This window comes from Anabas testudineus, chromosome 21 (genome assembly GCF_900324465.2).
Source record: "Anabas testudineus chromosome 21, fAnaTes1.2, whole genome shotgun sequence".
Classification (NCBI taxonomy): Eukaryota; Metazoa; Chordata; class Actinopteri; order Anabantiformes; family Anabantidae; genus Anabas; species Anabas testudineus.
In genome coordinates, this window is record NC_046629.1 from 11288561 (window position 1) to 11313400 (window position 24840).

At 41.5% G+C, this 24840-nt stretch overlaps 1 protein-coding gene across 3 annotated transcripts; it reads left to right on the forward strand.

Moving 5' to 3' along the window:
- Positions 1–325: 325 nt before the first annotated feature.
- Positions 326–24719, forward strand: gpm6bb (glycoprotein M6Bb). Of its 3 annotated transcripts, none has more exons than XM_026376218.1 (7): positions 326–452; positions 19218–19404; positions 19953–20109; positions 20342–20510; positions 20617–20690; positions 20788–20853; positions 23119–24719. In XM_026376218.1, exons 1-7 carry the CDS (start codon positions 449–451, stop codon positions 23266–23268), a joined length of 807 nt encoding a protein of 268 aa, XP_026232003.1. In that variant the 5' UTR covers positions 326–448; the 3' UTR covers positions 23269–24719. The 3 variants fall into 3 exon arrangements, with proteins under 3 accessions (XP_026232003.1, XP_026232002.1, XP_026232004.1); XM_026376217.1 differs by lacking the exon at positions 326–452 and adding an exon at positions 12385–12695; XM_026376219.1 differs by lacking the exons at positions 326–452; positions 23119–24719 and adding exons at positions 12390–12695; positions 21318–22667.
- Positions 24720–24840: the final 121 nt, after the last annotated feature.

Genomic DNA, 24840 nt, shown 5'->3' on the forward strand with positions numbered 1-24840 from the left:
TGCGTGTCTCTTTAGTTGAACTAATAACATTTATCATCAACCACAACAGGACAGAGAAGAATCTGCTTGACGTGCACGGTACAATCTTGACTGAAGTCAGCTTAATTGATCAGTTTCTTGATGAAGGCTGTGACCACTGGTGATATCTGTTCTGTTTACTGGAGGACTTTGTGCGCAGTAACGCTTTTAGATAAAGTGGCTCATGATAAGTTGAGTGTCCAGTGAAACTTTCTGATGAGGTGCTGAGGGGGGGGTGAACCAGCCCCCGTCCTCCCTTCTGTAATCCCCTCTGTGGTGACGTCACGCAGGGTGTCTCCCAAGCTGCGCAGCGTCGGGTGTTGGAGCAGCCAGGCGGTCAGTGTGCATCCCAGGACGCAACATCAGTGTAGCTGGGGCTCAACTTTCAGCTAATCACCAAACTTCGGAGGCCTTGGGAAACTTACAAAAAATGGGTAAGTTTATTTTTAACCGTGATTTGCTCCAGTGTTCATCGAAAACAGATGCAAAGCTCGCTTTGTCTTTTGTTTTTTTTTTCGCACGCTCCGCACTTCGTTGTTGTCGCTCCAGCTGATCGGGGGCGCGCCGATTGTTTTCGGATTTTTAACTTTTACCACGACTAGTGCTGCAGAAGTAGACACTTTACCTGACCTGGTTTCATACGAATCGGCATTACAGCAGCCTGCTTGAAGCAACTTGAGGAAAGCGATTAGAGAGATTAAGTCTATGAGGATTCCTGCAGTCAACCGTGTTCGAGTACGCGGAGGTGTTAAGTCCAGATCAACCTGATGCTTCTCCTCTCTCTTAAGACTGCTTACTCTAGGACCTTAGTGCTCATCTATTGTGTTGAAATGCTGAATCAAAACTCTTTCAATACCTGTCTTCACTGATCATTACTGAGCAGCAGTGATTGGTGATGCTGCAGGACGATGGTCATTGTCATAAAGGTGAAAGGTTGCTGTGGGATTTACAGACCAATCTGCCCAGTTTACTGGTAATCAATGACTAAAATGTTCCAGGAAAAACAAACATAAAACACTTAACTGACAACAGATTGTGTTAGTCAGATGTTCTTCCTCATGCCAGACCCTGCGTTTGCCATTTGAAGGCCTGAGCTGAGACTGTCCCATCTTTAAACCAGTCAAGTGTTGACCATCTGTGCTCCCAACCTGGGGGGGATGCATGGGAGGAGTGAGGCGCTCATGCCATGGATATTTAGCAACTTCTTTCTGGCTTTAAGACTATGATAAAGCTGTGAACCAGATGGAGTAGGACTTACAAATACTCTCACTTCCAACCAAACCTTCACTGCAACTCCACAATTAACAGTAAAGCAGCACAGACGTGATTTCATAATTGTAAATCTGCCATTTTTTTTTTTTTTTTTTTGACGTGATGTGTTGGCTTTTAGGATTCGAGTTTAGAGGCTTGTGTTGTTTGTCACAGTGCAGCTGAGGCCAGGGAGGAACACAGTGTGAGAATGTGTATCAATGCTCATTAATTCGCTCTGAAGCTCTCACAGTGGAGTCTTTGTACTCCTAATTTGGAGCTGCTCCTTTGTGCGACTTCAGTGGCTCTTAATGTAGAGAGAGAACTTCACTGAATCGCAAGTTTCAGAGCAGATGCCCTGTGAACTAATTCCCCACAGACCCTCTTTCACTGTCTCACAGAGGATATTACTCTGCATGGCAATCAACCACTGTGCATTGTCCACTTGCTAAAGCTCACATTTTATATTCAAAGACTCTCTATTGCCGTGTGCATGTGATTAAGTTGGGAAAAAGCTGCCGCTGTACTGCAGTTTGTGTGTTTCATGTCTTTGAAAACAGAAATGGATGATCTGTGTACATGAGGCTTTTCGAGCCAAAAACAACAGGATGTGTCGAAGCTGACTGCGTGTGGAGCTGTGAAGATGTCATTCAGAGGTTATATAACTTATCTCTTAATTGATTTTAAGGTGACCTTCACCTTGTAGAGTGGCCATATATTTGTCAAAGAAGTTCTCCTCTGTCCTTGCGCTGAATGATTTAACAGTATATTGGCCTGTGTTGGACATGTGGGAGGATAACTTGGCTTCAGTCAGTTGAACTCAATGCAAAAGAAGACAGCAAGTATTTTTCCATAAATATTTTGTTAGGTTATTGATGTTAATGCTGCAACAATACCCTACCCAGCAATATTTAGTGGACATGAGCCTTCCTGATAACTAAACGCAGGGTAGACTGTGGTTTCACTTTTCTTTTTTTTCTTTTTTTTTAACTGAGCCAAATATCTGTGTTGTACTAACCATAAAAATGTTCTGTTTTAAATGCGGTCATGTTCATCTTAGCAGCAGAAGGAGGACATAGTACTGCAGAAAACATAATAATCTCAGTAAGTATTATAGAGAACAGACATGACAAATATAAGCAAAGTTTATCTTCTGCTTTCACCAAACCTGTTGGCAAACTTTACAACGCGCTCAGAAACACAGTTAAAAAGTCTCATTCGGTGTGGAACATTAACTATCTTTTCGATTTAAGACTTTTTCTGACACTGTTTAGTTGTTTGCTTAAGATTTAAAGCTGATACATGCAACACATCACGCTCTGAACACTGTGTCTGTCCTTCTTGGAGCCAAACTGCAAAAAGGGAAAGATTGTTTTTCCTTCTGGAAACTCATGAATCCCTTCTCACTGTTTTGTACATGTATTCGGTGTGGTGGTCTCGTGGAAAAGGTCATCGGGGCTGGATGCAAACCAGATCCAAATGTTACATCATTGTTTTTTTTGTTTTGTTTTTTTTTGAGTGATTTGAGAAGAGGAGAGTTAATCACACCTGACGGTGTCGAATCTGTCTTCAATTAAACATCCTACAATAGTTGAGTGGCTCAGATGTTACTGAGTCAGGGTTTTGTAATGTACATATAGAGGCAGACCGGTGTGAAATGTTGATGGAGTTGTGTCCGTTTGATAAAGACCTCATGATAAAATCTGATCGATCCTGTTCTTCAGTCATGCAAACACAGAGAACTTGAACAGTGTCCTTTGTAATGATTTGTACACGTGTTTCTGGGAAGTGTCTCTGAGGTATCGGCTATCGCTGGGCTCTTCAGTGCATCTGAACTAGGATGTCTGGAAAGTGTCTGATTACTTAGCCCACGCATCAGCACTGATCGCTGCCATAGACACACGCAGTGGCCTGTATGTGCTCTGACCCTGCATCCTGTGCCTGAGGAGAGGAAAGACCCAGGACTGCTAACGCTGTGCTAGCAGAAGTGTTTTTGCACTTTTTGAATCAACAACCGATGCCAGAGGAATAACAGAGGATCAGATAATGCTTCATTTTAGCTTTTGTTTGTCTCAAGAAACACAGCATAGTAGGTCACGCATGCTTTTGATAGAAAAACAAGCCACGGCAAGACTGAGTCACTGCAGAGACGGTCAAAGGGTGCTGAGAGTGAACTTGAACTTTGTTGCTTTGTATTGGGTTGAAGTATTCTCTTGTTATTTCCAAAAATATGCCTTATCTTGAATTTTGTTACATGTGAAATGTCCAGACAAAGTCTTTGCTGAACTTTGACGACTGATCCCACGTTTTTCTGTCACCATCAATAAACCGTTTTATTGATTGTGGTTGCATTAATTACGCTGAATATCCTCCATAATGAGGTGGTCGCTGTCATAGTTACATGGTGTTTGGGCTTCTTTCCATTTGGCATAGGATATGACCGAGCATCTTTGGTAATTACTCAGTAGATGAGGCCCATACAGTACTTTTTGCAACTCTGCACTTCTAAGAAAGGAGACCTCTTTAGTTCAATTGGAACTTCATTCGTCTCCTGCTTCCCTTCCTGCTGCACTTTGTTTCCTCTGAAATCTCCATCCTCTTTCTCTCTCCGGGTTTCCATTCCTTCCTGATCTCCACTGCTTTCATTTTTTATTTATTTTTTGTTTCCCTCCACTGCTGCAGGACTGCGAGGGCAGCCGTGCTAAACAGTTCCCTTAATAACTCCTCTGACAATAAAGAGGGCCATTGAGTATTGTAACATCAATTGATAGGAATAGAAGTTCCTGAATGAGGATGCCTGTTGAAGCATGTGCGTTGGCCTTCACTTTTACTAAAAGTCTATTCACAGTTGAACAGAAGGGATGCAAGTGGGTGCGTGGTGTGAGTCTATATCCGCATGGATATGTGTGTAAGTTCACCCTTGTATAGGAGATGTCATGTCACACTGCTACATGGTGGCATTTAAATATCTGTATACTTCCTATTTGCAAAAGACAGCTTATCAGATATGCACGGGCAGCTGTTTCCCCAAGGTTGCATAAAATATGCCAAAGATACAATCTGTCCCTTTTCTTATCTGTAAGACTTTCAAAAAAGTGACAAAATATGCATACGAAAGCCCAAATTGAGTTCTTTTGTTCAGTTTTGCAATATGCTGGTATCACTGTAGGTACTGTAGATAGAGTGCAGAGGTGATATTTACCAGCGGAGCAGCAATCTGTGTTCGTGTTTTGTTCACAGACCGATGATTGTTCCAGAAGGCATGTGGGGAAAGAATAGGTTGTGGAAAGCAAAGAGCCCCTGCAGCTGATGAACACTAACTCACTCACTCATTCAACAGGCATTCACCCCGCTGCAGGATTTTCAGTTTGCTACAGTAGGCAGCATACGTCTACACACATTTGTCTGTGCATTGTTTGACTCTGTACGTGTCACGTGATCAGAGGACACAGATTAAATGATCAATAATGTTTTCATGTAATGGCCTATTTTCACCTGCTGGTCCTCGGTAAGCCAGCCAAATGCATCATAATGCACATAGTGTTAGAAGACTGACGAAACTGAGTGCTCCACACAAAGTTATGGCTATGGCAGAAAATAAATGCCTCTATTCTGAGGTGGCCTGAGCAATCGGCAGACCACCAGGGGTAAGTGCTGAAGTCACTTGCAGAACTCTAGGTCTTACATCAGAAATCTCAGCAAGTCACTGGTTTGAACGAGGAAAGCCTTTCATGTAGAGACTTAACCTGGTTTTAGATGCTGTGACCATTCAAATTCATATTAGTAAATTAAATGCTGTATTTGAGGTCCTGTTTTCCTTACAGTCATTGAGACTTTCACCCTGCCAGCGAGTGTGACTCTTTAGAAAAACCTAAGGGCACTTTTGCCTCTAGATGTTGACAGATGACATGTGATGTGAAAGTAGTTAGGTGAAATGAGGGGAAACAATAGGGGCTCCGTTTCCCCGTAAGATCGTCTGTGAGGAGTGAGAGCAGAATGCATTAGTCTGCTTTTCAACTGTGGGAGCCTGTAGGATTGAGCTGTTGGCTGTGTGCCCACTGAGGGTATTCAACCCTCCACAGATAGGTCTTTGTCCTCAGCGCTTTTACGCAGCTGCTAAACAACCGTAAGACAAAAGCATCTGGGGTACCCCAACATACCAATGAGAAATGTTCACCATATGAAGAGCTGTGCCAGACAGCCTGAGACCGTTTGGATTCAGCCAAGTGCAATGCTTGGGGTGAATTAAGCAGGAATTTAAATGAATACCACTGTAAGTCACCCTAACCCTTAATGACGTTTTCTAAACTGGACTTTAGTTCGTTGGTGCTCTGAAATGAGGAAAATGCACATGACTCCTGTTTGGTCATGATGTTGTGCCGTGGTGCTCCATGTGACACAATGAAACCAGAGTTAAAGGCCACAGGACACACAGTCTCTCTCTCCAGGGTCATCTTCCCGTCAAAGAAAAAAAAAGGTTTCCAAGTGAGAGTTTTCATTGTCTGATTATTATCCTCTAGAGAAAGCCTTGATAGGCAGGAAGAGGCACTTCTGCCAAGCAGATGAAATCTGCAATAGCTGAGCTTTTATAAAGCAACAGCTGCAGGAAACCCAATAGCTAAGGGAGACTGTTCAGTGAGGCTGTTCTCTTCCCAGAGTGTTTGAAGATTTCAATTTAAAATCCACCTCTTCTAAATTACTGAATGCTGGATTTAAAAAAAAAAAAAAAAGAAATGTATTCAACTTGGCATACTGTGATGACGCTTTGGTGTCATTTACTGTAGGTTTAACTCAGAGGAAAGGAGAAACATACCAACTATCATCAGCTCAAAGGGAAAGGAAATCCCAAATGTTTCAGCCTGAAAAACAGCTTGATGCTCTAACCACACTCAGACCAGAGGAGAGATCAGTTAGCAGGATGAATATAACAGCTACACCACTGAGAGGTCTCATAAGTCATCTTAGCTTTTGACCTCTACAGTATGGGAAAACAATACTGTAACAATATAACTGCAGCTGAACATATAAAAGTATGGTTAGTAAGAAAGTAATTTGGAAATACAAATGCTGTATCTTCAAAAAGGCAGTTTTTATGACAGGAAAACAATGTTTTAATTATTCACTGACATGCACAATTACTCTTATATTAAGCAAATGTGTTTGAATACATTTCAAGTTCTGAATCTGTAAACACTTTTGTTCTTTTTTTCTGACAATATGGTTTAAAAAAACAGCTGTTTTTGAACGTGTTATAACGTCAGTAGCTGTGTGACTGGTCTTTGCAGTATGCATTATGTTTTTCAATCTATGGAGACATCCATATCATTTGAATGATGGAGTATGCACAAAATGAATTTGTGAGTGTAAATGTTTAGACACTGATTAAGATGGAGTGGCTGCATCGGATTAGATGGTGCCATAAATGGATTCGCCTTTCCACAGTAGATGCTTCATACAGTATCATGAACAAAAGGTTATTACGGTGCAGTGCTTGAAACAGTAAAGTGATGGATTGACCCACTCTGACACCCAATCTCTCCATACTAACCACTGGAAAGATTAGGTTACCCTTGTGATGTATTTTGTGCTTACTAGTAAGCTCGTAGCCCCCCCATCTAATCTGCTTCTGTTATGGCTCTGTGGACAAACACAACTCTTTAGGGGCAGAAGTGTCACGTTCAGGTTATGGCTGGCTCTCTGTCCTTCCAGGATCCGACCCCAGGATGCATGACTTTGAGACATGGGAGGTGCGTCTTGTGGAACAATAGCATTAAAATGATCTGCACGTTGACTGCTCTGTTGTCATAGTGCTGATGATGAATCCTGACATAGTGGGGTCTGATGTGCTGCTCTGCTGAGTTGAGTGGGGGAGATGGTTGCTCCTTCTTGTGATTGTTGTGGTATGTGCTGGAAGGGTTTGAAAAGTCTCGGGTCAGGGGTGAGAGGTTGGCAGCGTGAGGTGGAAGACAATAGGAGTGGCGGGAGCGATGCAGAGAAAGAGATCCCAGCAGCTGGGAGCTGGGGGAGACACAGAGGGCGGGGGTTCTTCATGGGAAGCAACCCCAAGATTAGCTGGAGAGCCCTGTCTGCTGTCTCCATATGTCAGAGATTCATTATGTCTCTATTGTGTGTGTTTGTGTGTGTGTGTGTGTGTGTGTGTGTGTGTGTGTGCTAGCATGGCTCTATGTTTAACAGCAGAGTGTATGTGTCTACGTGCTTATGTGCAACAATTAAGAAACTGGTACCGTCTCCAGTGCTGTGGTATGTGCCATCCCACCACCTGGAGTGTGAGGATTTGTGTGTTGTGGAGATACACATCAGGATAAGGCGGACATATGGAGTGTGAAAAATTTGAATCAAAAGGTCTAGAATTAGAAATCTCTTGGCTTCACACTGTTTCTGTGCCTCCAGATATGAAGAACTAGATTCAGAGTGTTTGATCATTCATGTAGAGGTCAACCCAGTGGTCTTTGTGTTGGGCTAATTATAAAAATGCTTACACTGATAAGTGTTGTACATAAAGGTTTAACACCACTAACGGGCGTCCCTGTGGGATTTATTTGTACTCTCAGTGCAGCTTATTGAGCTGTGATACGTCTGAAATGGCCGTGGAAAAGTGCTGGGTGTCAATACTGGAGCAGGCACAATATGAAGTTAATGTGTGCAGAGAAAGTATAATGACAACAGAGTAGATGGATTAAATCAGATTAGAGGGACATCTCAGCTTAAAGAGAGATTTATAGCTGCTCTAATAAACCATTTGCATAAACACTGGATCACATGTCTTCCATGTTTGTGAGAGTCCAACCCACAGAAAGCTCAGATGTGTCAGCAATAAGACATGTTTTTATGTGACTGAGATGCATATTTACCATAATAATAAGTGTTCTTAATCCCCTACTTACAGAAAATGATTCAGGAATAGCTGGGTATCGTCTTTATTCTCCACTTTTTGGCAACGTGTCCTCAGAATCTAGATTCAAAACAAGACAAGAGGTCATTATGTAGTTTCATTCTGACTGGATAATGGGGAGGTGTTTGCTTTCAGTAGCTCTTGGCTGATTATTGGCTTTATAATGAAAGCATGGTGGACCACAAAGACAGCATAACCTAATCCAGACCAGAGGCATCATTAAAATATTTAGTGCACAATGAAAGATGCAGGATTTCTTCAGATATTCAGAAGTTAATGGTTTGTATGGCGTGTGGGGAGTTGTGGAGTGTAACTGCTATATAAGAGCCTTGTCTTCCTCCCTCTGTTTTACTATTTTACTCTTTTTTTTTTGTTAATCAGTCTAAAATTATGAAATTCTTCATCTTTAGATTGGACCAAATCTCAGATATTGTCATTGGTTTTCTGGCCAGTCAGGTCATAGAGGTACTATAAGCTTGGACGCCGGGATAATATAAAGCATCTGTGTCTCTCACTATTCCTACGCCACACTTTGGCCAAAACCACAGTGGCTATAGAGGTGCCAGAGAGTCAGGGTTGTAAAGTCATTTTTAGAGGAAAAACATGGCTCTCAGGCATCACTGGGCGAGTGTTGCTCCATTTCTAACCCTAACAAGATAGTAACACAAACATACAATTAGAGACGTGCTGAGTCAGATACCCAGGGCATTGTTTGGTCAAACACATGTAATTACTCTGGGAAAGAAAATCAATCTGGAAAGAAACGCCAAGACATAATGTGCACCTTCATTAAAAATGGATGAAATCTAATAGCAAAGTTATTCCACCATTGTGCTGCAGGAGCTTCTGTGTTTTTGCATAGTGGTGATGGGATGTTTGAGAACAATGTGCTGATCTGTGTGTGATATGTTGCACCACAATTGGACGCAGAGATTGGTTTTAATATTGTGATTGTATGATTGATAAGTAGAACGTGTACATGTACTCTCTAAAGCTCAGTCTCCAGAATTTTCTAGTTTTTTTGTTTCAGATGAAAATCGGTGAAGTGACTGTTTAAGAGTATTGGGCACCTGCAATAAAACATTTTTTTGCTATGAGCAGAAAGAAAACATTCAAGTTTCACATTTAATTAGTATTGTGGTTTTACTTCTCATTGTCCAGATGTCTCTCATAATGAACAAGGACTGTTTTACCATTGGAAACAATTTTATTTATTATGAACATGAGTCAGAGTCTTCATCTAGGTTAGATTGTACAGTATCAACTACTAATGTGATCGATCATTACCAAACATCGTGCAGTGGTAGTAATGCTTTTGTTCTACTTTTGACCCACAAAGACAAATAGGTCACCAAGTGGATGGATCTGTGTAATGGGTTTGTAGCGCAGGGTTTTTATAAACCAATCAATGACTTGGATACAGCACACCAGACATGTGGGCAAACACATGCGTGCGAGCTGACCTATGAAAAGAGGCTGCATTTAAATCTAGGTCAGTGAGGCCATCACAATCCATAGGAATGTATCAAATCACCAAAACAGAGTTTGCATGAATCACGATCTCCAGTGTTGTAATAAGGCAGTATTCACTTTTAAATATTGTTTTTGGCATTCTTCACATTTTTAACACACTTGGTCATTCGCAATCATTCACTCCTCACACGGACCACTCCACACGCCCACTTGGCGTGATCTGGTGTGGCGCGTCTGCTTTCTCAGGCTGTTGTTGGTATCTATAAGTGGTGCTTGGGTCTGGGCACAGACACGGCTCGCTGAGAACTCGGCGTTAGCCAAGCAGGGTGCGGGTCTTCACGGGTGACTGATCACCAAGGAGCTTTCAGGGCCTCAAGTCTCACAGTGTGAAAGGCTGACCCTCAGTGAAGCCTCCTCCATTTGTGCGAGCTTCATCATCATTCAGATTGTGTCCTCAAGTAGGGGAGTGGCACTGTCTCGACACTTGGAGGTGAGTATGTGGCACCCAGGCTTTAGCTTCACATGAGTATTCCCACAGCCACTCAGCCTGTCAGTGTTTTTGGGAAAGCTGCTTTACCCTGTTTCTGCTGTTCATGCGTGTAGAAATACATTGCTTTATTCTTTTAGTAACACTTTACATGATATTTGTATCACTATATTTCCAATACAGCTCCACTTCACTCCAATAAACGTATTGATTGTAATATCTTTTTGACTGTGCAATAGGAAAAAGTCAGGAGACAGAAAAGCGAGTGACTAGCTGATGAGGCGAATTGAAAGTTTTTGTTGAATCAAGTGATGTTTTACTGTTTTTTACTATGTTTTTTCTCATAGTAAAAAATGAGAAGTGTCCAAGCACAGAACTCCGATTTAAATGCTTATGTTGGACTTGTGTCTGTTCTGTGATTTCCAATGAAACGTTACACAAAATGTGATTTAATACAAAGCTGCCATTCTCTAAGAAGAAACGAGCTACAAATAATTCAGAGCCATCTTACTAAACAAGCATGCAGGAGGTTCAAAACCGTATTTTTCTACTGCTATGAGTGGGCTCTTAATCATATTGAGCACTGTAGCAACTTATCAGTAATCAGTACTGTATCATCAAGTGATTTTATTTACCATCAATACAGTTATGCATATATTATATGTATTATAAATTTTATATATTTATATCTATAATAAACGACTCTCAAACGTCTAAGAAGCACATATATCGTCGTCCACTGGATTTACATAGAGTTACATAGCTCGCTCTTGCACTACCACGTGCTCTGAGTAGCCTCATGTTTGTGACTTCTACCATGCTCACTTACTTAAGCTAAGAAAAAGTTCAGTAATTGTTACATTGTGCTCTAGTTTGATCTCCAAGCCAAAAATTGCATAACTTTATTCACTGGGAACATTGGTCATTAAGTCAAATCAAAAACATGTGTTTTGTTTATACTAGAACCCAGAATACAAGTTCAAGTTCGTCTGAAAACACAGTTTGACCAAAGCTCATCGCGTGTTTTGAATTTCCTTCTACATGTCTGCCGTAAGCCCAAACATTTTGTTCTCAACTTTGCAGATGCATCACAGTATTGTTGTGATTTTGGCATATTCAGTCATATGGAGCTGACTTTGTGGTTAAATGCGAAACATTTACTCCTGCGTATGATTTACCTCTTTTGCTGCGTCAGTTGAGTTCTTTAGTGCAATTAATTGGAGATCACACGCACATCTGCTGTAAGTGGCTTGCATTCTCACATACAAAGAGTTCATCTGAACATTATTTCTATATATGGGCTAAAGTCGCTGTTCTGTCCCCACTTCACATGGGTGATGTCAGTTCTCCTGGCGTTTTGCTGCTGGCCTGGTGATGAAAAAGCTTGAAGATTAGTGCAGCATTTGTTGTTATGGGATCCCCGCTAAGTTCACTTCCCTGACCCCTGAGGCTCCCCTCCCCTGCTGATCCCCCTCATTTCTGAGGTCTGGTATCCGTGAGAAGACCCCACTCTAGCCCCACTCCAGCAGGGCCCCCCCCACCGCTGAAAAGCCTTTCTCTCATTAGTATGCCCCTGGGGCTCCTCAGGCTGCTGTTGCCAAACAAACACAGCCAAGATCTTCTTCCCCGTCTCCCTCTGTCTGTTCCTCTGGTCATCTTTCACCATCCATCTTCCTCTGTCTCTGTTATTTTAAGCAGGTTGTGGCTCTTTATATGATCTCTTTTTTTTGTTTTGTTTTTGTTGTGTTCTCTCATTTCTTATTTCATTTAGGCTGTATCACCACTCGTGAATGTCACCATGTCTCACCCCTTCTCGTCCTCACATTTTCGCATGCTGTTTCCTCTATAAGCCTAGAGGACACTGTCTCCTTGTTTAGGAAATGTTGATCAGTCTTTTCTTTCCTGAGTCACCAGATGGAGGGAAGACAGCGGTCAGAGGTTGTTCATGTATGCTGCAGGACCAGGGAGCATAAATTGTGCAAATCAGATTGACTTCTCAGCACACAATAAGCTCCCTTTCTTAGACTTTATTGAAATGATTTTCTATTAAAGAGTCTATTTTTTACTGACAAGTAAAGTAAAGAGTCCCGTTTTCACTGTCCGTATGTCCTAGGTGATATAACAAACCCATTCTCGTCAAGCACCATGCTGCACCGAGAGAGGGGAGTGTGTTCAGGGCATGTGACAAAGATTTGTATGTCATTAAAAGGACAAATTAATTGAATCCCGAACTGAATCCTGAAACAATTGCTCCAAACGTAATAGATGCGCGTGTCGATTGATGAGACCTCCACATCTAGGAAAACTTTGATAGTGGAGTGGTGCGTTCGTGAGGCAGGAGGAGACAAAAAAAAAAAGAGCGAACGTGGAGGAGAGAACAAGAGCGGGAGACGGAGCAGAGACGTGCAGGAAGGAGAGCAAGCGAGAGAAGAGAGAGTAAAGGGGGGAGATAAGAAGAGAGAAGTTGCTCAAAAGAAGCATTTTTGCCGGATGGGACAAAAATAACCATGGAAACTCCATCAGAAGAAAACCAAGTCCAGAGCCAGGACAAAAGAGGTACCAATGAGTTCTCACAAAGAGCCAGTTCAGTTCTTTTCACTGCTGTGTTTACTGGGTCTTTAGTCTGCTTGGTTTCACTCTTCATAATGGTTGAGCAGATTTTACTCAGCAGTTTCTTTTTCCAAGAATGTCAGCACAGTCTTCATGTTTCAGCCTTCTTTTTTAGAGAAGTGTTGATATTTTTAATTTGCAAATCATGCAGAACTCTGTCTAACCTGCAGCTGGTGTCATGCTTTAAGTGGGCTTGGCTTGCATTTCATGTGCCTGTGATCTAATTAGTTTTAGTCTGGGGGGGATGTTTTAGGCAGACCTGGCTCCTGCAGCAGGAGGGATGATGTTTTGCCGCTGGTCGTCATGCTAGTGTCGCTTATTAGGACAGTGAGGCTGTTCCAAAATCAACAGCAGATCAGTCAAACCTCAGGCTGTGTTTGAGTTGTTCTTTCATGGGGGGCTGATGATTAATGAGAGGATGACGAGGTGGCAAGGACAAAGATAGACGAATCAGATTATCTGACTCACAACAGACAGTCACTAAGGCTGTGTGGGAAAGAGAAAGTACTTCACTCACTCTCCTGTTGTAGAATCATTGAATTTTCTACTGTACTGTTTTGAACATCTGCCTCAGTTAAATATTGTATTCAGACAGGTACTTTTCCCAGATGAGGCTGTGATGTACAACATACCCTGCCTTTAACCATGGAGTTTGTTATGGCCAATCCATGACCCACACAATGTCAGATAACAAAACACCTCTCAGGTTGAGATTAGGCAGGCCCCTTTGTGTTCTGCCATCGTAGCTCATGTGAACAACAGAGCCGTTCTTTCCAGGATCCCATCCAACAACTCTAAGAGTGCTGGGTACTCTGAAGTGATGCTTGCTGCGTACACACAGACAGTCAGAGCCTTCCTCTTAGCTAATTACTGTCACATTAAGGCGACTCCAGAGCTTCCACCACAGGTCTGGCTTGAAGACGGTACGAGAATGAACCTTCAGTAAAACAAAAAAATGTCTATGCTACATCAAGGTAGCCTTTTTTGATTGATCGGCTGAATTTGAATTGTATTGCAGGATTGTAAACTCTGTGATAACAATGTTAATAAGTAATTCTCATCTTTGGTACCCATTTATCACTTATTTAACCTTTTTTCAGTAGATTTTGAATATTTGTTGGATGTTTTACAGCTTCTTTGAAGAGTAGACAGGAAATGAGGGGAGATGAAATTATATGGTACAAACAAATTCCCAGCCAGACTCTAGTCAAAGACAATGTAATGACATTGCTGGCAACTTTAATTCCTAGGCCGCCAAAATGCCCAGAGCTGTGTCTTTTTATGAGGAGCTCTTCCTTGTGCTCATAACCTTGAGCAGGGCTGGGAAGCTGTGGGTCTTTAAATCTCAGTGAAACACAGTAGGCAATATTAGCCTATAAATAGATTCTGCCGTCACATACTTGAAACATTAATTGAAGTTGACACATTTACCCCTTTATTTGTGCCCAGATGCTCATAAACACTTACTGGCCTCATTTTCTTCCACTGTCAATGAATACATATTGTATACAGAACTCCCTCACCTTCTTTAGTTCACACCCATAGGTAGGCTTCAGCCAACAGCTATTAGCTGATAGAGAATGAGTTGCCTGTGTTAGATAAGTAAATGGTAGGACCACTTTTGATGAATTTGAAGCCCAGATCTCCCTCTTCCCTTGAGGATGGCCATTAGAGCCATTATGGTGTTTGTGAGTATCGCTTCTTTCAAAGTGGAAAGTGTGGAAAACGAGGCTGCTTCTCATAAATGGTATTTTGGCTGCTATCCCCATTGGAGCAACAAACAACAATAGCTGTAAACACACACATCTGTTACCAATGAGGCTAGAACTTAGATTAAAACTGGATGTTGTTTTTAACGGAGCTGGAAGACAGATTGTTGTTCAGGACTCTAGATGCGATGAAAAGAGTTGCAAGGTCTTCAGCCCAAATTGTGTGTGTCCAAGTGTGTTTATTACTGCGAGCGAGTGGGGTTTTGTTGTTTTATTATATGCATACTTTTACTATGCACATACGATTAGCTGCCGCTCATGTGTTTATTATGCATGTGATTCTTTGTTTAGATGGGTTTGTCTGTGTTTTGTGTCGAGTGTGGAAAAAAATATTCTCTTCTACTCGACATCACATGCAACTTCTTAACGAAAGGGAAAAGGAGATTTTTTTATATTCTTCCACTTTAAACTGAAGGCCACAGCTGTTTCTGACGGGCCATATCCCTATGATGGGTGTTGTTGAAGGATGGAGGGTGGTGATGAAGCAGGGCCAGCTGCAGGGCTTAGCATGATGAATCTGAACTTACGGAAACTGTGCTGATATACGGCTGGATTAACCTGCTCAGAGCAAAGGGGGATCGACAGCAAATGTTCCCCCCAGTGCCTCCGGTACAGTGCACACAACAAACTCAACATCTTCATTGTGTTTTGCAGGCTTGTCAACTATTTGGTACTGGTCTAGGCAGAGTGCTCCTGTACTGAAATGTAACTTTGGCACATGTTTCTACATTCCAGTTATAAGATTTTATAATAATACAGGAGCCAGTTGATTTTCCTGCACAGTCATGGGAAAATTCAGGGTGTCCTGGTGACCAGAGGTTAACATGCTTACCATGAATCACAGTGGCCCTGGTTTATCCCCAACTGTGGACATTTTGTTGATTTATTCCCCCCTCCTCACTTCCATTCTCTGGCTACTGTTGACTATCCCATAAAGCAGTAAAAACTGTTAAAAATATCAAACCTCCACTGACACACAGTGAACTTGGGGGTCTGGGGGCCTCATACAGTATGAGGCACTGGGCCACTGGCCTCTCTTCCCATTTGGTAATCCAGCATTATGCCCATTAGACACAAGGCAAAGATGTACCCAGGCTTATTTTAGTTACTATCTAGCTCAGTCTGTCTGTTTCCAGGTTTCACCTCATGTCAGTTTTACTGAACCATTTCAATCACACACTGAATAATTTGAAATTGTGACAAAACAGGATCCTCGTGTAGTGTGAGGTGGCTGCTGTGGCCCAGTACGGCTGTGCTGGAGAGGCCCACAGGATGGAGCTCAGCAGTGGGCTTGTCCTGGACCTCCAGCCTGTGGGCCGGAAGAGCGGGGCCACGGTCCACTGCCATTCTAAATGGGCCTTGAGAGTCCAGTGTGATGACAGTCTGGGACTGCACACACTGGCTCTTTGTGTCAAGCCTTTTTGGACTCTCTCTCTGCCTCTATTTTTTTCTGTTTCTCTCACACAATGACACACACACACACACACACTCTTTCTTACAAAAGCATCTTTTTCTCTCTTTCCCGTGATCCAGACGTGGCGAATCTCGCCCCAAACAGTCACTAACTTGTCTGTTTTTCTCTCACTCACTATATTTTTCATTTTGTCTCTTTTCCTCTTATTCATGAACTGTAGCAAGGAACTGGAGGGGGAGAGTTTTGAAGTGGTTGGAGGTCTAACTAGGAGTATTAGTCAGGGAGCATGTGAAAGTCATCAAAGGAAAAAGGCCCAACGTGATTTTCATTTAGAGAGCTCTACTCAGAATAAGCCAGCAGGGTCTATTTAGTATGAGCTTGTTGTTTAAAGAGTCACCAGCTCCTATCATTATCCCCTGTGGAGGAGGGGGATTAGAACGAAAGTTTGCATTGCAATATCCTGTACTCTATGACATCCTGAACAGTATACTCAGAGAAAAGAAGAGGAGATTTTGCTACTGTTAGACAGGGGCTTCCTGTTTCCCGTCCTATTGCTAAGTTAAACTAATTGGGTGCTGGCTGTTGCCCATTATCAGACAAGTGGTGCCAGTCTTTTGACCTAACTCTTGGCAAGAAAGCAAGATGTCAAATTATTCCTCTAACCCAACAGAAAAACAGTGTCACGAACTGAATCTGAAACATGCAGCGGTCTTTAAAGTAATATAATGTTTCACAGATTCTATTATTACAAAAAAATCCTGCGTCTGCTTTGAATCCATTTATTGAGCAAGTTTAATTTGACTGTCGTGCAGACTGCTGTCCCCATGGTACTTTGTACAGGACTGTTTAAAAAAAAGTTGTTGAGCTTTGATGTTGAATCTGTCTCCCCTGATGTCTAAGACCAAGACTGAAGCTTTCACAGAGGCCCTTTTGTGAACAGAGTAGTGTTCCTGGGGTTGCTAATAGTTAAAGTGCGTCGATGGGTCTTTCCTCGTGCCAATGTTGTTTCAGTCATCCAGTTCAGAGCTATATTAACCAGCCAACACGTCAAGTCCAGCTGTGAAAATACCACCTTGGATTTATGGTGTTATTAAGTCTAACACCCAATAAGATAGAAGGTTTCTCCACTCAGAGAGGTGTCAACCCAACACCCTCTGTCAGGATGGATAGACGGCAAAAGCAAACCACTGAACATAAACTGATTTGCTGGCTTTCAAACTAAATGTGTGTTTTCTATTTACAACCAGTGCAGACTGATTGTCACGGAGATAATATGGAACCCAGAACCAAACGATGAGTTGATTTTACGGGGGAAGTGAAGCATTTCAAAGCAGGTTTGAAAGCAAACAGACACGATGTGTCACAACCGATTGCCATCAAGTGAATTCATTATAAATAGGCCTGACTGTTTTTGCTGCCTCTGTCACATTTCACAGCAAGAACATTTTTAATTTCTAAACCCTAACCACACGTCGCATATGGAAACTTTTCCTCTCTTCAGGAGGTTGAGCTTCATAGCCAGGAAAGTATGTTGTGCGGCTAGGGACACAGTCCTATACAGCGTCTAGCTGCGAGATCTAGAATAATCAATTCATAGCCAAGAATTAGACTGCGTCTGGATCAGAGCTACCTGACAGTGACATCCACTACAAGAGCTTTAAATGAGCTGTATTTACTCTGCAGCTGGGTTCAATATCCTGTGGAGCTCTACGCTCTGACTCCCAGCAGCCCACTCACCCTCCCCAACATGCTCATCAGCGAAATGTGGCTTGTGGTAGAAGTTAGCAACTCAGCTGCGGGCACACTCATTGAGTTGTGGTTAACATGCTGCCATGGCAACCCCTATTCACCTACCATAGGACGAAAATGTTTTATCGCCCCGTACTACACAAACAGTCAGGATGAAGCGTCTGACTGCAAAAAGCATTGGCCCAGCAGCAGTAGATCTGTTTTTAAGGTCCTTTGTCACGGCAAAGAGCACAAACACAGATGAACTTTTAGGATTTTCGCCTCACGGAAGAAGCAGGAAGGAGGAAAAGAAGTCTGTGGTCTGTTTTCTTCATTATGAACACGGTGTTGAGTTAAACCGGGATTTGCTCGTGTAATCTGCAGCCTCTCATAACATTATAGTCCCCTTTTTTTATTTGCACAAGAGATTGGACAAACAGGAAATCAGTTTGAATGTGGTTGATTCACTAAGAATTATTATACAGTATAATGTAACTTGTTGGGCTTTATTCTCTCATGTAGTTATGACTTAACTAGGATTATTTATAGGGCTGCAGAAAGTCTCTTTGCTGTAGATATGGAACAAAATGGGAACTTATGGGAACTAAAATGCAAACTAAATGCACAGTGTCTTGTACCTCTTACACATACAGACTGTGTTTGGGTAATGGTTGTGACATGTGGTCCTTATTGCTGCATGATATATTCTGTGTGGGTTGGTGAAATTATTTTAAAAGCCAGAACATCGTAATAGTTTCTACAGGGTTACACTGGCATTCATCTGGTGACATGTTCAGGGACACATTCATTTAAAGTGTTAATGTAAAATGAAATACAGCAGTTTTAACTAACTATCGAGCTGGAGGTCCTGTGACCCTACAGCATTCTGTCTCGGACACATGTGGATCTGATTGGAAACACACTGCAGTTTGTTTACGTGCATCCACATACAGTGTATCTGAAAAACATAGGAACACACTGGACGAGCCATCTGGGTCACTTCATTCCATCACTGTGAGTCACCATTGATTTCCATTACAGCTCTGCAGTTAACCATTGCTCTGATCTGCTGGACGGCCATTAGTGCCCTTTTAAGTGTAGTGATGAATTGCCAAATGAAACATGAAAGGAATTGTAGCCTGTAAAAACTTGGCGACACACAGCAGGCGGCACTGTTTCAGTTGGGTCTTTACATTGCAGGAAATGAAGGAAGCGGACTGCATCAAGCGTGCAAATTGCAAAAGTCTGTTCTCCGAAACCCAGAACAGACACGTCTGCTCTGTTTACACGGGCTCCTTTGCAACATTGAGGATGAGCTGCTCTTTAGGAAATAAAAGTCCTGTGCTTTATAATGGGTCCTAATGGTGAATGAATGGATGACCTATGTCAATATTCATCTCATATGTAATTTCCCTGAGGTCCCTTCCTGACCTAGAAGTGAAACACTGTGGCTCATATGGAATTTACAGTTAATGTTAACATAGAAGCTATAAAACACTATTTAAGGATATAAAATGACATAACACTGACACATTTTTTTCTGTTTTTGATGCACAGGTTGCTTCGAGTGCTGCATTAAATGTTTAGGTGGGGTGCCATATGCATCGCTGGTGGCTACAATCCTCTGCTTCTCCGGTGTCGCCCTGTTCTGTGGATGTGGCCATGTGGCTCTCACTGGCACTGTGACCATCCTGGAGACCCACTTCTCCAAGGTCACCAGTGACCACGCCATGCTGACCGATGTGTAAGTGACCTCTCGGCACACACCACATGAGTGACAAACAAAGTTCATGACATTTTTTGGAAATATCTTTAATGTCACAGTAGTATGATCCATAATACAGTGGTATGAATAGAAATGTAGTTTTTACATACTGTAACCATCACAATATAAACAGGTCCAAACTTAGATAGATAACAGTTTGAAAGAGGCTGACTATTTTTAGCTGATAACGTCGCCCACAGTTACTTTATCTGAGTTTTTTTTACAGTACATCTATTAGTCCGGACTATAAAAAAGAAGACAAGAGACAGAACTGCACATACTGTATGTTTTATGTTGGTGTAGATCTGGAATGCACTGTTTAATTTAAGTCGTCTCCAGACACCGTCTGTTTCCCGGTCGATGTTTTTCTAGAGACATGCATCACCTGTTATCACCACATTTGGGCTTAGCATCTGTCTTCACGTCTAAGCACAGCAAGGAAACCATCTCTTCGGAATAGTGCGTTTATGATTTAACCCATCGCAGTGTTACCAGCGCAGCTTACGTTTGACATTGTGCTTTAACAGAATACAGCTGATGCAGTACGTCATCTATGGCATTGCTTCGTTTTTCTTCCTGTATGGGATCATTCTGCTGGCTGAGGGCTTCTACACAACCAGTGCAGTCAAGGAACTGCACAGCGAGTTCAAGACCACCATCTGCGGACGCTGCATCAGTGGAATGGTATGTTAATACAACCACACCGCTGTGTTCAAATCCAATTTTTACACAGAGTGCTTTAAAAAAAGATCTCATGCCATGGTGTTAAAATATAAAGTACATGCAAAGATGAAGATGCTATTTTACAATAGGAATAAAGTAGAAGAGAAAAGCAATGAGTGAAAATGTTATGAAACTAATTCAGTTTCATGCTCATGTGATGACGGGAAACATTGTGCCGTGTGTGTTTCTGCAGTTTGTGTTCCTCACATACATTCTGGGTGTGGCCTGGCTCGGTGTGTTTGGATTCTCTGCCGTGCCAGTCTTCCTCTTCTACAATATGTGGTCTACCTGTGCCACCATGAGGTCTCCCATGGCCAACCTCACCAACATCGACAACATCTGCGTGGATGTTCGTCAGTATGGTAGGAAAACAGAGCTTTGTGCAAAAAAAATGTCTCCTTTTGGTTTTGAGAACTGACTAAAAATAGTTTTTATTAGTGCAAACACTAAAGTGACTTATAACCCTAGGGATTATCCCATGGAATGCCACACCAGGAAAGGCCTGTGGATCCACGCTAGGTGATATCTGCAACACCAGTGAGGTAAGACGCAGTCTTCCTGTTCATACATGCTCATATCAATACACACACGAGCAGTGGTGCCATAGAAATCACATCACCGTTACCTGTCTGTTTGCAGTTCTACCTGTCATATCACCTGTACATCGTAGCATGCGCTGGCGCAGGAGCCACCGTGATTGCTCTGGTAAGTTCTCCTCCGGCCTCTCTGTCCTCTTCACTTCAGTCCATCCTTGCACGGTTTGTATCGGCAGATCATGTGTCCAGTGCTCCTCTTTTCATTATCCCATACGGTTTATGTAACCACACCGAGGAAGATTACACTTAGGATTTTCCTCAGCTCCAATTCCATTCGCTGTTTACCCATCTGCTTAGATGCACATGGCCCTGCATGAAACAGCCTTTTTGGTTAACTGCAAAAGTCCAGTGTGTAGAAATCACAATCGTGAGCATAATCTTTGAACCACAAAAACCAAACAGGGTATTGTATATTTTACAATTCAATTTAAATTATAACCAATTATAACTTTTTACTACTTTTAACTGCTGAAAACTGACTGGCCTTGCTCACTTTACTAATGTGTCACAGTACCAGTGACGAGGAGGTCGCTGGCATGTTTTCTTACAACCTTTTCTGTTCTCTTCCACCAGCTGATCTACATGATGGCTACCACTTATAACTTTGCTGTTTTGAAGTTTAAGAGTCGAGAAGACTGCTGCACTAAGTTCTAAACTGTTTTAAGAGCCCAGTATTGCATTTGACGCTGTACTGAGTAGAGGCAGACGCCACTGACAACAAATTAACTAAAAGAATACACAATAGAAAAATCAACATCTCTCCATTAGTATTCGCATGAATTGTAAATAGCTGACTCTGTGCTTCCTTTAGCATTTGGTATCCAGGGATATTGCTTCTTTTCTGAGGACACCTGATGAAAATTGTCTTCAGGGTGGGGTGGTGTTTAGTTAACTGGTTTGTTTGGTTTGTTCTGCTTTCCTTGGCACTCAATTAATGGAAAAACAGTACGTCACCAGATGATTTTGTAGAAATATACACTGCTTGAAATTCACACCAGTGTTATTTATATTTGTAAAGCGCAAAAGTGATTTCGACCAGCACACGTACGTCAGCTGCATGGATACTGTCCTTCCACAACAGGACAAGCATCAGTTGACTGCCGTCAGCGCTGAAATGCAAATTTGTGCACAAAGCACCCGAGGCACATGTGAACCATATATCTAAGCTATTTGTGCAAGTTGTAACACACGGTAAAAATGAAATCTAAATTAGAAATGACAGCATCACGAGGTCTGATCCAGACATTAACTTTATCAAGCCCTAGGCTAGACAAGGACGACACGGGCAAGTAGCAGCGATCACATGCTCGGCCCTGATGCTTCTTTCGTTTATATGCAAAGCCTTATGAAACCACCACCAGTGTTACACAAACACAAATATTCACTCTTATTTTTGTCACAATTTAAATGCTAAACTGAACTAAAACCTTTCATCAGCTGTATTATGTGGATGAGTATTACAGTGACCACTTGTGTATTATAGTTTTCAAAGTAACTGCACATACAGTACCTAGCACAGCGCAGTATGAAGGATTAGGCCAGTACCGAGGTAAACTTCTGCATGAGGCCCTAAGCCTCGCTTTAATTTCATGTATTTTATAAAAATAAAATCTCATATTTTAGAGTAGAGTAAATGTATCTTTTTCTATGAGAGCTGACGCTGGTGTTGCCTCAGCTATGAAGTTAATGTTTTGTTTCATACATTCTCCTTTTATTCTCTCTCAAAGTGCCATTAAAGAGCCATTTGTTTTTATCTTAACACTGAGCCTGCATGCTTACATTTTTCCAGATTCTTTGACTCTGTTTATAGCTTACTTATACTCCATTATTTCATACAGTATATTTAATTTCCCCTTAAGGTTTTGAAGACTGTAGCTTTTACTTTCTATAAAAAAAAATAAACAATGTTTGTTTACAAAAGTATCCATTATGTGGTCTATTTCTTATAAACCCGACAGAAACATAATACTGAGATGCACCCAACGCAGGGTCTGATTAACTAAATGCAATATCTCATGCTTTGCACTAACCTCCTGCCTTTTACAGCTACATAAGCTTTGCATGCACACCGTTTGGCTCCCTTTCTCTGTTCTACTCATCTTCATGCCCTCAAGTGTAATTTCTCTAGTAATGTCTTTTTCTGCATAGCCAGATATTTAGTCCAGTATTAGTAATGATTGTAACCGTATGTTACAATAACTGTAACAGTTAAGTCTTTATTTCAGTAATGTCTTTTGTCACCTCTGTGTGTTAAGCTTATAAAATAATTAACTTTATGTTTGTCTGGGATGTACATACTATAGCTCTGACTCCTGTAGCTTGCTTTGCATCTCTGACATGCTCACCGGCCATCCACCTCACCCTTCTCTTCCAGATCCACTTCCTCATGATTCTCTCAGCAAACTGGGCCTACCTTAAGGATGCCAGTCAAATGCATGCCTACCAAGACATCAAAATGAAGGAAGAGCGGGAGCTGCAGGACATCACCTCACGCTCAAAGGAATGCCTGAATTCCTACACATAAGGATTTCACCCCTCACACTCACAGTCCACACAGACAAGACACTTGCACTCATACTCGGACACTGTGGCTCCTCTGGACCAAGACAATGCTCAGCTTAAATAACCTGCCACTCGCCCTGACACTGTGCAGTGCTAACCAGGCTCCTAACAAACTAATGCATCTGTGTTGCTTTCTGCACTAACTCACCAACACGTCTTCTGGAAATGCTGCGCAAAGATTCATTCATGCACATTACTGTTTTTTTTGTTTTGTTTTGAGGAAGAAATCATTTTGAATTCCGATGCTCATGTACTCTCTGATTTTCTCTAGCCCTTTTTGTAGCCAGCTTTTGCTGGTAAAAGCTTGAGACATTGCACTATTTTTTACTTTTATTCAATGCAACATTTTACAGTCTTGCTCTCTGTCTTCTGAGCTGGTGGGCCCAGTTTTCAACGAGAGAATGTATAAACTCTTTTTTCAACTCACATTGCAGATTTATACACAACATGGAAGATTTCATAATCCAGTTGGTGTGTCACACTGTACTGACAGATTAGCTTGACTTCACAGTGAGGAAACAGATCACATATATACAATATGCACCACAATCTGTTGTTGTAAAGGTGGTGGGTATACATTTATGCTTGATAAAGCTAGAATTTGTTTAAAATACATCTGTATTACTATCTCAATTAGTGATAAACTGAATGTTAATTGGTTTTAGGGTATTTCCGTCACTGTACAGCTACTTTCATGATCTATATTAACATTTTCATGGCCTACTGTATACAGTATTAACACTACCTCAGGTATGCACCGCAGCCTATGGAACCATATAACTGGAACAAACACTTCTCCCTCTATAAAACCACTTTTTAATTGCAAACATGATGCCTCAAACACACAGTCTGTATTAACATAGCTGTAAAGTAAACCAATCACACACATCAGCTCCTATGTATCATAGTATTTTATGGATAACGTCATAACAACTTGCTTACTGAAAGTGGACTGCTGCCAATAATTAGACAGGCTGTTCAGTGTATTTACTATCTTTAAACATCGGTCCATGTCCTTTTGCAAAAGGATCTTAACAATGAAGATATCCCTCTGGTCTATCAAATACTTTATAGCTCATTGTATAATGTAAAATCTGCTTGAACTACAAATCAACTGTTGGATTTTTTCCCCCCTCAATTTTCTATAATTGCATCTTTTATGTGCAAATGTCATGATGCTGACATTTAGAAAAAAAGTTAACGTAATCATTTATTTGTATTAGTTAAGTTACAGGGATAACTTGATGTTTCTTTGTTGCATGAAGACAACTGTTTATACAGTGACACGTGATGTACAGTCGTATATACTGACATCAGTAGTAGGCAGTGTTTGCCCATTTCTTTTTTTTTTTCTAACTGAATACAAATTAGTCCATTTTTATGTAGTCTATTAGTTATAGACTTGTATTAGTTTCCCTTTTTTTTCCAACTGTATGAACTTTATATGATAATGTTGCCTGATAGTTTGTGTATTTTTAACCTTGTGAATTGCTGAAGCTTTTAATCCAACTTTTAAATGACAATTAGTCAAAAA

What these genes read in the sequence shown, in the direction of transcription:
- gpm6bb (XM_026376217.1), top strand. Translation starts at nt 12,647, where the DNA reads ATGGAAACTCCATCAGAAGAAAACCAAGTCCAGAGCCAGGACAAAAGA. An exon ending in ATATCTGCAACACCAGTGAG is followed by an intron (nt 20,691 to 20,787) that starts GTAAGACGCAGT and finishes GTCTGTTTGCAG; the next exon opens with TTCTACCTGTCATATCACCT. An exon ending in GAGCCACCGTGATTGCTCTG is followed by an intron (nt 20,854 to 23,118) that starts GTAAGTTCTCCT and finishes CTTCTCTTCCAG; the next exon opens with ATCCACTTCCTCATGATTCT.